A 16,309-nucleotide genomic window follows, 5' to 3' on the forward strand; every position below is an offset into this window, starting at 1 on the left:
TTTCAAATGCCAAACACGGATACCAAACTGGAGTTTGATTTTCAGGAGCTGCTGCTCAATAGAGTCTCAGAAGTTTAGTTTTGTTTGAAATGGGACAGGGTAGGAATAAAATGTGAAGGGAGCTATAGTCACCTATCATTAAAAACAGAAGCAAGCAAGTCCTGTCTGTACTGCACCGAATCTACCAGGAAATATTTTTACAGATTCTGTTTCAATCTGAATTCAATCTTTTCCTTTGGGCTTCCAGTAGCGTTATTTCCACTCCTTTCAGTGGTCTATTGGTGCAATGAGTCACCACAAACTATGACACATGCTTTAGTGCTACTACTAAAGTTTGTTCCATGCCTTTCCTGTAGATTAATCAGGTGCTTCGGGGTCCAAGTACTTTTCACAAGCAGTAAAACCCATATATTATTCTCTTAAAAGCTGGTAATAACAACATAGTGTTACTAAAATGTGACTGGGAACCCTGATGCTGCTTGTTGTGGTTACAAAACACATAGGTCAGTTGGATGCAGATACAACAGCGATTTACTTCAGCACTCAAATCTGCTTCATTTTGTCTTCTAATTCTACCCTGCATGAGGAAAAAACATCTTGTATTGATCAGCTGGTTTTGAAGACGATCAATACTCTAACAAGCACATGCCTCAAAAGCACCATCAGAATTATTAGGGAATTAAATATTTTCTGCAATCTTGAATGCTATGTCAAGTGTCTTCACTACAGGTTGTTGATCATGTATCTCTGTATGTTTGAGTCCTTAGGAATATTACATTTTACCTTTCTTATTACTTTCTTTTCCAGCAGTAACTCTAAGCTGTGATTTAATGCTTGTTGTACTACCCTTTGCTGTGAGGCTGGGACATGGTTTGACTAAGCAATTTCTCCCTCCTTGCCAAGTAACACATACATTAAAAAAAAAGGCACAGACCAAACAAATTCGTTGCTCAATGATGGGCCTCAGGACTTTGAGATATCGATGGTAATTGGGAGAGGTAACAGGCAAAACACAGACTGGGCATCGCCAGGGAGTGGAATAATTGTGAGGAGTGCTTTGCTGTTGTAAAATGGGGAAGGGGCTTGTTGTTGTGTGTGCATAGCGTCCACCTGTTGGTGTTGTGATGATGTTCTTTAATTTTTGCTGAGGGTATTTTTTGTTTTTGATGCAAATGAAGTTTGTCACGTGTGCTAAATGTATATTTTAAAGACAATTGAGCTGAGTAAGACCTATGACATGTAAGGGGATGTTGTTTATTGAATTTCACCAGTTTGAAGGGACTTCACATGGCCATAATTTTAATGTATTCCTTTGGAAAACACAGCATTATGTACTCTGGGCTCAGAAAGGAGCATGACAAAGGAAACAAGAAACTGGCATTAAATTCTATGGGTTTATACTACTACCAAACTGATGAGAGGGGTCTTGGGATGATCTACCTCCCACTCCTAAGCTCTTCCCATATTATAACCTCCCTCAGCATATAAATAGGTTGGAAACTGAAATGTCGTCTTGTTGCCCTTTACTATCCTCCACTGTTGACTCGTGAAGGTGTCAAGGGGAGTACTGTGCACACACATTTGTGTTGGTGGGAACACATCGGTGCTTTGTAAAGGAGTGGCTGCTCAGGGTCTGCACATACTGCTCTGGTGGCTGACAGCTGCTCCTGTTGCTTTTCTGTTTTATTCAGGGGTCCAGCACGAGAACTAGAATGTGGATACTGAGCTATTAATGTTGGCTCACAAAAGTTCAGAGGATAGTATTGATTTTTTGAAAAGATGTTTGGAACAGTAATAAAAATAAAAAATAGTCAAGAGTGATGAGGCTTTACAGATAGACAATAAAAGGATCCACAAAAAAAGTTAGTAAACTCTTGGGTTATTCAACCTTGACAACATCCTTTTCAATCTGAATCCAATCTTGTCCTCATGCTTTGAGCAGACAGCTGCATTTGTTTCCACCTTCACAATGCTCCGCTGGCTCAATGACTCATTCTGAGCTGCAGCTTGCACTTTCGTACTTTCACACTCTACACAGTCACCCTTGGGGGAGCAGAGAAAGTTTAGTGGAGTACCTGAAGTAAATAATAAGAGTTGTGCTGGGGATGGGGAGCAGAAGAAAGCATAGCTGCTTTCCATCATCTGGAGAGGTCCTGGATGACTGGAGACTTGCTAATGTGATGCCTATCTACAAGAAGGATGTAAGGAGGACCCAGGGATGGCTGGGCCCAGAGAGTGGTGGTGAATGGAATGGCCTCAAGTTGCACCAGAGGAGGTTTAGGTTGGAAATTGTGAGACATTTCTTCTCAGAAAGAGCAGTCATGCATTGGAACGGGTTGCCCAGGGAAGTGGTGGAGTCACTGTCCCTGGGGATGTTCAAGGAGTTGGACCTGGTGCTTAGGGACATGGTTTAATGCATGACATGGGTAGTAGGGTGATGGCTGGACCAGATGATCTTGGAGGTCTTTTCCAACCTTAATGATTCTTTGATTCTATGATATGACTCTATGATATGTAAGCTTTTCATTTTGGAAGTCCCTGAAGAAAACTGACCCTCAGTGTCTGAATATTTCATTATTTCTGACACAAGGGACTTAAGCTATCACTTCAGTTTAAAACCAGATTAATTAGTCTAGTTTTAGTGCATTACCTTAACATAAAATCAGAGTAGGGCAGTTATAAATTAGGCCAAATATTTGTAGAACAACTCACTAAGATAAAACATTAAAATGGACAATATGGTTTTTATTTATTTATTTATTTATTTATTTATTATGGACAGATGCTAACACTACTGAGTACATGGGATAAGGTCTTATCCTACAGGCAGTTCTACTAAATTCGGTGGGGTAACTTTGGATTTGGTCATAGTACAGAACAAAATTAACAGTATCTGGCTGTATATTTGCACAATGTCCTCTGTGATGAATTTCCTATCTGGATATTGCAAAAATATACATAAGAAACAAAATAAATTCATGAGCTTTGAAATTAAATTGCAATGATAATTGATTATTTTAATTGATAATTAGAATCAAATAAATAAAAGATCCCTATCTTTGACTCCCAGTTGAATACAAATCAGTGGTGTAAATCTATTCAAATAATCTCCGAAGAAAGGACTTTTTCACTGGTGTTGTTAAATTCATGGTTTTCTTTTTGCGCAGTGGTTTCATGGGTTGCTTTTTCAGATGCATTGCCTTTTTGGGAGTTTGTAGCCCTTTATTAAGATCAACATGTTCGTTGCAGAAATACTTGATATTTTCTTCTGAGAGATGTAGGAGCATGCTCTCTGACAGATCCATACATTGTGCATGGACCCAATGGCCAGCCCCATGGGAACACAGGATCATTGCAGGCTTATTGAGTTCTGTTGAATAGAAAGGCACCCACGTGTTAATATCAATATTGCAGCTGGCACAGCAGGTGATCCAGTAACCTGTTTCTGATTCATCTTCTTCATCATCTTCATTGTAAGTGTCAATATCATCAACATCAAAGCTACTGGCTTCTGCACTAAAACAAAACTCTTCTGAATCTTCAAACGGAGTGGAGTCTCCTTGGTCTTCGGTAGATGCCTGACTGCAAATTTGTGCTGTCAGTTCTTCCTCCTCGTCTTCTTCTGCTCCTTTGCATCTCAAAATGTAGAAGTAGTTTGCATCTGAGATTAACTGTTTGTTGGCCCCTGGAATGCCCAGCAATACAGACCCTTTGCCCATATCACAGCCAAACCACATCCTGCAGTGTTTAATATCTGGTGTCCAGTCCGGGCTTGCCCTTTCAACAATCTCTATCTTATCATCTTCCAAAACTATGGTGTTACAGACCAACCGTTTCTGGCTGTCAGACTGGTAGCCCCCAACAAGGACAAATTCGGTATCACTGGTCTGAGTCACAATAGCACTTGACACGGATATTCCCCCTGGCAAGACACTGCAGGTCAGAGCTGGGCTGCCTAGGGGGAGGTCAACTTTTAGCTTGTATAAACTGGGGGAACGGGTGTTATTTTGAAGTGAATGGCCTCCCAAAATGTAGATTGTGTCATTCCTGGCAACTGAAACATGGAAAGAAAGTCCATCTTGAAGCTCTGGAAGTATGTATGACGTACAGCATCCAAACTCAAAATCAACAAGAAACACAGATGGCAAACAGTCAACCACACTGTTCCATTTTTCAGTGGTTCTCTGTGCAAGAGGAATATATGATCTACCTCCAAATATAACGCTCATGCTTTTTCCCCGGCTATGAACTACATTAATTGTATGCCCATATCTAGCTTCAGGGACATCTCCACCCAGATCTTTCTCAACACATTGAAAAGTGGTTTTCTTGCTAGTTTTGCTTACTAGACTCATAATGTAGATCTTATCAGAAAGATCATTGTTAGGTGTTTTCCCACCATGAATGATATACTGGTGCTTATCGGACTCCTCATTGCCTCTAAACGTGCAAATTGCGGGGTAGCGGAGAGGGGGAAGATAACAGGAATCCTTAGAGAAGAAGACAGGTTTCATTTTGAGCTCATTCTGCTTTATATCAAGAAAGAAAACACCAGTGGGGCAGGATCTCTTCGGCCACCCTTTCTGCCCAAAAAAGAAGACATGCCCATCAAAATTCAGCAGCGAACAGCCCGGCTGAAGCAAGGAGGAGTTACTGACAGCTGACACCATCTGCAGTGACATTGCGTCTGCTGACTGGGCCATGTTTTGGTATCTGAGAGAAAAAAAGAAAAGGCGTGAAGGAAGCGTGTTGTAAGTGCTCTGGGAAAGCATTTAACTTTACTTGAATAAATGGTATGAAGTGTGCATTTTTGGTTCTGTGAAAACTGTGTAGGAGTTCTGTAAAAAACACGGCCTGGAATTCAAAAGCAGAACACTTGGGCAGGGACAGGACAGGGACAGGGACAGGGACAGGGACAGGGACAGGGACAGGGGCCCCAGCCCCTCGGGCCGCTCCCCGCAGCCATGGAGTCCCCTCAGCGGGCCCCTCGTTGCCATGGAGGCAGCGGCCGCGCGGGCTGCTGGGGTTTGTAGTTGTCGCTCGGCCGCTGGAGCAGGCCCGGCCCGGCCCGGCCCGGGCCGGAGGAGCGGGACTGGCGGGGTGAGTGGGGCGGCGGGCGGGGAGCAGCAGCAGGGGTCCTGCTGAGTGTCTGCCGGCGCTAGGAAGCCGCTGGGGGGAAGCTGCCCGCTCGGGGGTGCATATCCAGCGCCTGTGCAGTGTGTGCCTTCCCGAGCAGGCTGCGCGGGCTGGGCTTTGCTTTGTGTTCACGCATCTGCAGTGCGCTGTGCAGCCGGGCTGGGCAGGAGCTCCGAGCTAGCTTGGCACAGCCCAGGTGCTAGGGAAGGAAAACAACCGGCCCGTTTGGTGGCCTGTGGTGACAGCAGGGGTGTGCCTTGTAGTCGATCCTTCAGTGAAGCCCTCCGCAAATCTGTGTGATTTAAGGTTGTAAGCCATCTTTCAAGTACAATATTTGGAAAATAAAAATAAAATAAAAAAAATAATAATAATAAAAAAAACAAAGCAAACAAACAGCAGCAACAACAAAACAAAAATAAAAATTGCATTGCATCTTAAAATATAGTTCCTTTCTTTTTTTTTTTTTGATATCTTCAGGTTTCATATTTTCATTGTACGTGCTTTTCTTTTTGCTGTAATAGCAAAAGCAAGAAGCGTAAGGTTTCTTCTTTCAGGAAGGACGCGTATCTTCTAGTTGTGAGCCAGCAAAACCTGGGGTTTCCAGGACAGCTGCGTGCAGTGAGATTCCTGTGAATTCATGGGAACTGACGGCACCGGCCACATCAAATTGCCATCCAAGTATGTTCTCATGCACAGCAAGAACTGGTGTACTGCATTCCTGTACTGCCTGCCAGCTCCACTTTCTAGGATGCAAGCTTGTGCATAGGTCTGCTATTCAATGCTTTCAAATGTAGGTAGGCATGGTCAGATGTGCTTGGACCACAGCACATGGATAGGGCTGATGTGGCCACTACTGAGTCTATTTAAATATATATATATAAACATATAGTGTATATATATACACACACCAGTCGTTTTGTACACTGTGGAATCATTGAAGGATCACAGTCAAACAGTGTTTGCTGTGTAGCCAATTTCTCTGTCCTAAAGGCGGTATTTTTTTCTGAATTTAGATTCCTCTTCAGAAGTACTGCACTGTAGATGAAGTTCAGTTAGGATGTAATTGAATTAGTTAACTCTGTTCTGAGGATGTTGGTGTATACAGCAGGTTTTGTACTTGTTTGCATGGAGAGAGATTTGCCAGGTTGTTTACCTGCAGGCAAGATGTTGAACAGAAATCTCTGCTGCTTGCTTCTTACCACCACTCAAAAATGGTCTTTCTAGAGGAGTATGCACTGATTTGGGTTTACTGAGATGAATGTGAGATTGACAGACACACAAAATTCACAGGTTAAATAACCACAAGTGCACTTCCTCCTTGTCATCCCTTAATGTTCCTTGCATTTTATATAAGCAAGCACATCAGTACATAAAGCAGAAAATAGTTATCCTAGATTCTGTGACAGATGCATCTCCTTAGGGACTTGCTGGAATTGCTTTGGCTTTCCAGACTGTCCCATGTTAATTGTGGTGACACCATGTGGTTGGCCTGTGCTTACCTCCACTTCTGGCCTTCCAACACCACTCATGCCCTTGGGGCAATGCTTCTTTGACCCTGAACAATTTTAGGGAGCCAAATTTTCTTTTGTTTTTTTTTGGTGGCTTTCTGCTTAAAACCATCTCCCTGTGGAGCGGGCTTGGCATTAGTGCCAGTGTGAAGGGAAACACAAATGCCTTAGCCGTGGTGCAGCACAAGATAGAGAGGAAAGGATACTACAGGAAGAAAAAGAAGAGGTGGATGAAGAGAGAAGGATGGAGTTAAATAAACAACTACCAGTTATGGTGACTTGAGTCATGCTTTATCGTATTTGGTATATTTTTAAAAGACGAAGCTCCAAGGATTGTACAAATAAGTGAGAATCTCAACATTAATTTTATAACCCCTGAATTTGAAAAGTGAACTGTGGAGATCTGAGCTAGGAGCTAAAAAGAAGAGAAAAACAAGTATTCTCTCTATTTTAGTTTGAAATCAAATTTATTATTTTGAACTGAGTTTTTCAGTTAATAGTTGTATTGCAAAAGGATATTACAAGAAATTGAGATTTAGATAAATTCATCGGGAGATCTATTTAAGGAGGATCAAATTAAGAGAGAAGGTGCTCTTCTAAAAGCACTAGCTAATATGATTTGAAATGTTCTTGCTATGGAAATAGAGGGACATATTTAAAATCTTGTGTGTGGGGGATTATTTCAGAAAGTATATTAATCATTCAGTAAGAATTACAGATGCGTGTGCCTTATAAAGAAAGAGTAGGATTCAGATGCCTAAACATCGAGTGATACTTAGATGCCTTTGGCTATCCTTGGCTTTTAGCTTCTGCTGCTGAAGGCTGCAGGTCTCCCATAGGATCTGTGCCCTAGGTCCTAGCATGTCTAGGGTTTAGAAAATGTCACTTCTTAAGGCACTGAGTCACTCCCAGAGTGTGTTTACCACATACTGTTCACTTTGACCATATGTAGTAATTGTTCACCTGTGTGCTGTGCCTGCTCCCCAATTAGGCAATGAAAGCATTTTAAACAGGAAAACAATGAGCCATCAATACTGTTGTTTAGTATGACCTTCCATGTTAGTATTTATTTTGTCACCATTGAAAAAAACATATTCATGATAATTTCTTGGTAGTCTGAATGCTGCCAAATAGTGAACCAGAAGTCCGAGGTACAAAATGAAGTATTTCAACAGCACTGAGTAAATAGGGAGAAAAAATGGATTGCAGCATAGCATGGAGTCTTCGTTGGTAAATGCTCATTGCTAACCATCAGATTCTGTCATTAGTTTACAGTTATTTGTAACTTGGCAAGAAAAACAGTAATCTACAGTAGAATTAAATTTGTTTTGCAGTATTGTGTATCTTTTCTTTCTGTCTGACTGATCTGTGGGGTCTCCATTTGCAAAAGGAAATAGAGCATATCCCTGACAAGCAAGTGCTGTTCCCAAATTCTTCACAGTCAAAGTAGCATCCAGACACCTACAGAGCTTAGAAGCGCCCATTAAGAACAGGAAATTTCTATATACTATTTCTCAAAACATTTGCTAAGTGTATCAACCAAGTTTGCTTTGGGCAAAACAATAAGTCAGACGTACCTGGCTGATAGAGTGCTTTTGCGTCCTCCGAAAGCTTTCTATGTTTTTGGGATTCAAATGTGAGCACTTTGAGGATCTTCTCTGACAGCACGGGGGGCTTGTGGCATGGAGGGGAATCTATCTGCTTAATTTGCAGATGTGCTCCTGAGAACTCAGTCTGCTGTGGCTAACTGGCTGTGACCGTTTTTTTTTTTTTTTTTTTTTTTTTTGTGTGTCTTTCCTCTCTTGTCTTCAGATGGCACAACAAGAAACCCGTCAGCCTTTAGAAGTGTTAACTCTTTGCAGTTGAACCAGACCAGAGTGGCAGGAGATTTCTGTTGTTTAGCTTGTAAAAGCGTTCAGTAAGGCATAGTTTAATTTTTTATACTGCTAAACCCGTGAAGCTTGTGCTCTCTTTTGGAATTTTCCAATGCCAATGTAATGGAGAATATAAACGCAAGTAATTTTTGAGTTCAAAGGCAAGCTCATTTCAATATCTAGTAAAAGGAAATAACCTTGTGCTGACTGGCACACTAACTGCTTTCCCCAGGAAGGCTCAGCTGCAAGTAGGTAGTGACATTGAAATAGAGCAAAGGAAATGGCACATGTATGCAACCAAGTGAGTGAGGACTGACTAAAATTCCAATCCAAAGTCCACTGAAGTCATTAGAAATGCTTTTTTTCCCCCTACTTTAGTGGTCTTCTGCTCAGATTTTAGAGATTAATAAAAGTTTGCACTGTTATGTGGCAGTTTTCATCAGATTCACAGAGCTTTTCTCCTACAAAATGCAATTAGACTCTGCCAAGTCCTATGGGAGCGTATTCTTTCAGCAGCTAGCAGCACTGGGGCACAGAGGGTAAGCCACTTGCATAACATTGCACGGCAAATAAACAGATGAACCTGGAAAACAATTCACTCTTCATAGCTCCCTGCTTCTGCTTTCCTGGACCTACTTCACCCACTCCTGAGTTACAACATCTGCTACACAGTATTTTAGAAATATCTCATCTCCCATTTGAAACTGCAGTGAGAATAGAAATAGGAAGAGCTTGAAATGGAATTTGGTTATTACAGGAAAGCAAACATACCCAATATTTGTGATAATCATCCTGAGACGTTGAATAACTGTAATGCATGTAGGATGTGGTGGTGTTTCTCAGCTGAAATACAACAGCTCTGAGGCACTGTGCCCTGTAACGTCCACATGGGCCTATTACTTCTCTAGTGAAACAAAGAGCAGAAGTAAACTGCACTGCAGAGTTCAAGGCTGAAGAACTTAGCTTCCCCAAAATATAAGGCTATTCAGAGCAGATCTATTTGTATTTTTGGTAGTGCTTAGATGATATTTGACAGCTGCTTATCCGAGTGCTTGACATAGTCTAACCCTTGTCTGGGTCTGCAAACAAAAGATCTACTGACAAGAGAGATAGAAATGAGAGAAAATCCAAACCTCAGTCGTCTCATTTAATACTATACATTCATTTTATTCTCCTCCTGCCAGCTGATGTCTTATCTTTAGAAATTCTTTTTCCAATTACTGTGGATGAGAAGACAGAGAAATTAAAGTTTGTTGGCAATGGCACGTCAGTTTTGGATGAGGATGTGGTCTGTCCAAGCTGGTCTTCTGTAACTGTCAGTGACAAACCGCTTTGGAGGAGCTGCAGGCAGCAAGTAGCCGTGGGGTAATGTATGTACAAGGCAGAAAAATCATGTTTAGAGCTGTCCAGCTTATAGCAAGAACACCTAGGATTTGCATCCTGAATTTCTTTGGCAGAGAACCAATACGAAAATGAAAAAATAAACTTCTTCTTCACAATTTCTGTTTTAATAGCGTTGACCAAGGTAGTATGTTTTCAGCAGATTGCTCACTGTCACGGAAATGCTTAGTTTCACTTGATTTTCTTCTCCTACAGTTAATTAGTTAAAATAATGTGTGGTTTACGTCTTCATTCCAAATTGCATCGAGGCGTTTCCAGGCTTTTCAGCATATTTTCTGTGGGTGAAGTGCAGTCAGCTCAGAGGCAGAGGTTGGTCTCTGGGGGTGGCAGCAACATGCTCCAGTGAGGCCAAGGAAGGCAAGGCCGTCTGACTTGTGTAAGCCTCGCCTGCAAGTGCCCGCCTGGACGTTTAGCCGAGACCTTGGGGCTGAAGCCTGTGGAGAAAAAAATGGCACGGGGCATCCAGTGTCCTAGAATCTCATCTAAAACCACCAGTAGCCAGTATTTAGGGCAGCTGATCACACCCAGCTGTGCTTTGACTGCGACATCCCACTGGCCCCATGCTTCACCAGTGTTTGGTGCGCAGGAAGCGTTACCATTGTCAGGCCTCCGGCTTTAAAGTGCACAGCACTCTTGAAGCGATTGGAAACTCATCAAAAAACAAGAACAGTGACAAAAAAAAAACAGCCCTCTGATCATGCCTGGGGCAGACACAGTAGCTCGGAAATCCCCCAGGATCAATGTGCCTGCTGGCAATTAGAGCCCTCTGATACAGGCCTTAAAAGCCCGTAGGAGCTGCATGTGAGGGGCGCGGGGCTTTGACCACCACGAAGGTCGGGTCTGGGGCTTGGTAATGAGCTTACATAAGCAGATGCAGCTCCCGTTTGAGCAAATTGCTGATGCATTAAGTGCGTGCCCTTAAGACCTTCTCCTGCTGAAGGTAGTGGCAAACGTCCAGTTGATTTAAGCGGGATTAGCTGTTGCAGATCACGCTGAATTGAGAGGCACTGCAAGAAACGTCCTTCGAAAGGTTTTGTGCTTCGTGATTGAAACTTTTTAGTTAGCTTGTCCCTGTGGTTGGGTAGACCCGCAGCTGGCTGTGGCCAGGGCTTCCTGCGGTCAGGCTGGTGTGGCCCTGCCGCCCCACAGCTGGAGGGCTGCAGGAGGAGGAGGAGGAGGAGAAGAAGGAGAAGAGGGACAAGTAGGGCAGGACTGCAGGCAGGGATGGCTTGCTTCTGTGGCTGTAGTTCTGCAGGTGTCCAGGCAACAAGTGAACAGCTCACTGGAGAGTGGGTAACTTTTCTGTGCTGCCCCACTGAAAACATCTGGTGCCTTTCTCACTACACTCAAGAACTCACAGGATCGATCCCTTCCCTTAGCCCACTTTCCAAGTGCCATCCTGAGATGCTTCTTAGGGTGACATTTCTAGGATGTCCATAGGCAACAAAAAAGGCATTTATTTAAGGACATGCAGGAGCTCCAGCTTTGCATGCCTCCTTGCTTAACTAGCCAGGGCAAAAGAGTCCTGCAAATCCAGGTCATTATAGTGCAGACCAGCATGGGAATGCTCTGTGGGTGAGAGCTGCTACAGAAATATTTGTTGCTTTATCCTGTATTGTGGGTTGTAAGACAGTGTGGTTGCTTTTATGAGATGTTAGTTAAATCTGAAGTATTAAAGACTCCTTTGAAAAAGGTTGTGAGAGGTTTAGTTGCTGTGTTAGCTGCACAGGGAAAAAGATCAGGCAGTGTCCAGCATAGAAGAAGTAACAATAATGTATTTGTGTTCAATCTGATTTGTACAGACATAGTCTATAAAATCTTGAGAACAGGTATATTTAGTGATGCTTCCCATGAGCCTGCAAGTGATCTATAAACAAATATTGCTTATTTTAATCAAGAATGATTTTTGGTAGGTCAAGTTCATATTGTAGCAACCTGACTTTAACCTATGCCAAAAGGACTAGAGAAGTGGTTTTTTTTTCTTTTTTCTTTTTCAGTATAATAAAATTATGTGAGATTTTATTGACTTTGTAGAGAGGAGTAGCTCATTGATCTTCCCATTTAAAAATTCAGAATCCTGATTTTTCATTCATTACCTATGTTCTGTATAAAAGAAACATAATAAAACGTTCAAAACGCAGCATACACCAGGAAAACCATATTCCACCACACTTCTCTATTGTTTAATAGAACTAACAACTGCATAATTGAAATCACACTAATACTCACTTGACCTTCCTTTGTGATTCAACGCAGAGATTTCTGATTTGGCTTAAACTGCTGGAAAGAAGACTGCATTTTGAGAAATAAAATTGATTTTACACAATCTGCTGACGATCAGCAAGACTGAATGAATGATTGCCTCAAGAAACCTCATTATAGTAATTTGGATGAGTGAACAGGAGTGAAATGCAAAAAGAGAAAAGGATAGCTGCTGCTTGAATGCATCTCTTACTGATATTTGACTCTAAATCTATCCAGAGACAGCTCAGGGAAAGGATTGGATATCTTTGTCTTACTTTCCTTGAAACCTTTGATGAAAGTTGATGCCCTTTGGGAGAAAGACAAGTTTTCGGTTCTGGTAGTAGTTACTGTCTAGCAGAACAACACAGTTGTTTCGTTCTTAGAGGTGTGATTGTATCCAGTTCATAAATTGCAGGTGATTCCAATCCATCATTTTAAATTAAAAAAAAATATAATTTATTTATTTATTTATTTATTTATTTATTTATTCTGGAGAGTCTTCTGGTCAGTTTGGCTGTAGTTTCTTTACATCACAAAACTGCACTTCATACATTTTGGGGTTCATTTAAGAGAGACTCGGATAAAAAGGAGGTGGGGAAACAGCAGAAAAGCAAAGTGAAATGAAAATGAAAAATATAAAAACTGTAACAGTTTGAGAGCTAAGTTTTTGAACAGTCTGAGAGCTAAGTTTTTGAACACCTCACCATGGTATCATCCATCTTAACCATATGTTCAGTTTCAGGAATAGTACTTGTTCTCCAAACACTGACATCTGTGCTTTCATTTAGGCTGATGAAATAGCACCCTGCCGTTCTTCAAAGTAATTGAAAATAGGTTGGACAGGTAGGTCTAGCTGCCAGTCTCTCCTCTCTGTTGGTTAAGAGAACGGATGTTCTTCTGATAGAAGCTAAGCTGTTATTAGGACCTAGCTGGTTCTTCTGTCTGATATCCTGGTTCTGTAGAATTAAATAACAGCTTTGTGGCTATGCAAGGAAAGGTTAAGACTGTGTTGCACTGTTACTTCTGTATCCCATTTTGCATTTTATTTCTTGCTTTATTTTTTTTTAAACGAAACTGTGAATTTCTCATAAAAAGCAATGGAGATAAAATAAGCAGATGACTGCCAAAACTACAAATAGGGCTTTTTCCCCTCTTTTCCAATTTAGGTTTTATTAAAATATGAATAATTCAGTGCACTCATGTTACAGAATATATTCTCTGTGTTTGTTGTAAGGAAAAAATAAGGAAATGCCACCTATGAGTTATAAGTTATTTCCTTAACCATGATGAATGGCTTTGACACCTCTGGTAGCAGACCTCATATACTAGTGTCAGCCAGCAACAACTACATTGGCTGTATGAGAAATACTCTGGATTTACGGCTTTGTCTTGAGTAAAAATTTGGTCCATATTTCGGTAAAAAACCCTGTCAGTCTTGAGAAAGACATCTTTTCCCATGCTTGGACTATCCAGGGAATTTTCTCTGCTTTTTTATTTTATTTTTTTTTAATTTTTTTTAAAGTAGTTCTATTTTGGTGAAGCTTCTCCCGGTGCATGCATATTGAAGTACATGCTAGATGAAAATGCATAGGCTGAGTGAAATGTATGTTTAAAACCTTTAGGGATAACTTCTTTTATAGGTTATATCAGGAGATTCCAGGTATTGAATATTAGATTATATGCTAGCAGAATCCCTTGCGGGCTTTTTCATGAGGCTGATATTCAGGTTTTTACAATTGTAATATGGCTAAAACTTTGTCAAGCTGCATTCAGCACTGCATTCCCTAGCTAATCATACGGAGTCAAAACCTGGTGTTTATCCAGGGTGGTGGTGTACTATTGGTCCTCCACAGCTTGTCCAGTACAGGATGTTAAAACCTGAAGGAAGTTTCCCAAGTTGTGCAGAAAGTAAAGGCTGCACAGGAGGGTGAGAATTGAGCTAGAGCATTTTGCTAGCACATGATCTGGATGCTTAATTCTAAGCTGATGGCTGGGTGGCTGTAGACACTGAGAAAGCAGCCATTCAGTTTGGTTAATTATACAACTGTTTGCCCAAATTATCAACTTTCTATCTTATTAGAGCATTTTAGGGTAAAGGAATCTAAGCTGTATTGCCAGACCTCCTCTGATTTGTTAATAAGTCATTTGAACTCTCTGTGACTCAGCTTTTCTCATCTGTTATTGGGAATAATATTTGTTCTTCCTCATGGGACTACTGTGAAGTTTATTTCATTAGTGTTTATAAAGGACTTGGAGATCCTAGATGCCAGACGCCAAAGAAAAACTAAAAATTATTACCATTTTCTTGATTAAATATACGTATGTATATTTTTCCCTTTGACACTGGCCTTACAAATCACTGCAGTCTTTCACATAATGAAATTTACCTCAAATGATGACTCTAATAACTGAACAGTAATGAGGAATAGAAAGGCATTGCTTCCCTCTAAAACTACTGTAATTTGCATAAACCACTCTGAGACTCTGGTAAATGATATTCTGCTTGGTCAGTCCACAGAGAGATTAATGCTTGTTTGTGTTTTGCAAAACATGAGAAGACTTAAACTTCAGGTTATGTGGCTGTGCAGGTGTTTTTACATCTTCAGAACATCAGCTGCCTTTACGCGCTGGCAGTTCAACAAAATTAGAGTTTGACATTAGAAATCATGCTTTATTTTCCTGCTGGGCTTGGAACAATTCTTGTTCAATCTTATTTAACTTTAAAATCAGGTTCTCAGCCCATCCTTAGTGTAGTTGATATGAGATTTTGCTGAAGATCTAAGGTTTCGTTCCCCAAAGACACTTCCTAATGCTGTGGTAAATCAGGGGAAGAAACATGGGAACATGTAAAAATCATGCCCTAGGTCACTATTGCATTCTTGTATCTTTATCATATTAATGTATGCAAACCGGTCATTTAATTATTTTAGTTAGGTTGCCAGCGTGTGAGAGAATTAGGTCTGCCCATGCCTCCACCCGTGTCTTTCTACTTCCAGTACTCTGTCTCTATATGTATAAAAAATTAGTAATATTAACTAACTAATGTCACAGAGCTGTTAAAATGTGCTTATACAGGTTAAGAAGAGCATCCACAGTGTGTCTTCAGCTCTCAACATTTGTTCCCTTCTCAGGATGGGGCCCTGGCCTTCCTCTGTGGCCCAGCTCCATCATGCTCGTCTCGGCCTGTGTGCTGCCTCAGCATGCACGCGCACATTACTGTCATTTAACGTGCCCTACAACATCTGGGTTTAGTGGCTTTGATGGTACAGTGAATAATGCACCTGCAAGATGATGGATTCAGTCCAAGTTTTGAATGTACAGGTGTCCTACTTGTAAAATCCAACATGCTAGCGAGTGGTGTCACTATTTCTGCAAAGAAGACGGGGTTGGCAGGTTTAACACCAAGCAACTTACAATGAGGGGAAGGAGCCCCACTGAGAGAGGCACTTCTCTGGCCCATGGTACCCGAGGACTTAAATTTTGGGCATACATCTTCACAGTCTTCCTTTGCACTTAAAATTACCGTGTTTCCTTGAATTCTGGGAAAATGTGTAAAGTCCCACTGCAGCGATCGGTACTTCACAAGGAGTGAAATAAAAATTGACATTCTGGTGCTTATAAATATGGGTTAGGGACTCTTCACTTAACATATTTTCTCCCTACAGATACATGTGGCTCTTTTCTTTTTGTTACAGAAGAAGCCTGCTAAAGCAGATATACCGTCTGACTGTAAAGGTGTGGATCATGGAAGAACAATCGTTAAACAACAGCGTCCTTGATCAATTTATTAATAGCCATGAGCAGTCATATGACGAGTTTCTAAACTCGTTCACTTATCTTTTGAAAGGTACGTACCACCCAAATTTCCCATTAGAAATTGCAGCCAGAAGGGAAGGTAAAAAGAGGAGTAGTATTTAGTCTTGTTCTGTTACTCACTTGCTACATGACCTTAGACAAATCCTTTTGATGCTTTTGTTTTTCCTATCAGCAGTGAAATCTCTCATGACAACTTTCCTTGGCTTGGTTCACAGACTGCTCAGGTAGGGCCCTACAGATGGTTAACCATGTTTTGCTCAGTTTAGGGAGGTTGTGGGGGGCAATGTGTGGAAGGATAGACTATCCAAGTAAGTCCCATGTCATTTTGCT

At 41.3% G+C, this 16,309-nt stretch overlaps 3 protein-coding genes across 6 annotated transcripts in view; 1 reads left to right on the forward strand and 2 right to left on the reverse strand.

Annotated features, from left to right (window-relative positions):
• TRAF6 (TNF receptor associated factor 6) overlaps positions 1-16,309 on the reverse strand; it is a 354,850-nt gene that overhangs the window by 33,843 nt on the left and 304,698 nt on the right. The window lies entirely within an intron of this gene.
• On the reverse strand, positions 3,060-4,703 carry RAG2 (recombination activating 2). Its single transcript, XM_032188215.1, has one exon. The coding sequence runs from the start codon at positions 4,701-4,703 to the stop codon at positions 3,096-3,098; it is 1,608 nt and encodes a 535-aa protein (XP_032044106.1). The 3' UTR covers positions 3,060-3,095.
• The window catches only part of IFTAP (intraflagellar transport associated protein), a 40,696-nt gene continuing 29,424 nt past the window's right edge, over positions 5,038-16,309 (forward strand). Inside the window, exons 1-2 of the mRNA XM_032188216.1 lie at positions 5,038-5,100; positions 15,859-16,010. Of these exons, the coding sequence (XP_032044107.1) occupies positions 15,908-16,010 (103 nt within the window). The 5' untranslated portion in view covers positions 5,038-5,100; positions 15,859-15,907. The remainder of the gene's footprint in view (positions 5,101-15,858; positions 16,011-16,309) is intronic.

The sequence above is a fragment of the Aythya fuligula genome, chromosome 5 (genome assembly GCF_009819795.1).
Source record: "Aythya fuligula isolate bAytFul2 chromosome 5, bAytFul2.pri, whole genome shotgun sequence".
NCBI lineage: Eukaryota > Metazoa > Chordata > Aves > Anseriformes > Anatidae > Aythya > Aythya fuligula.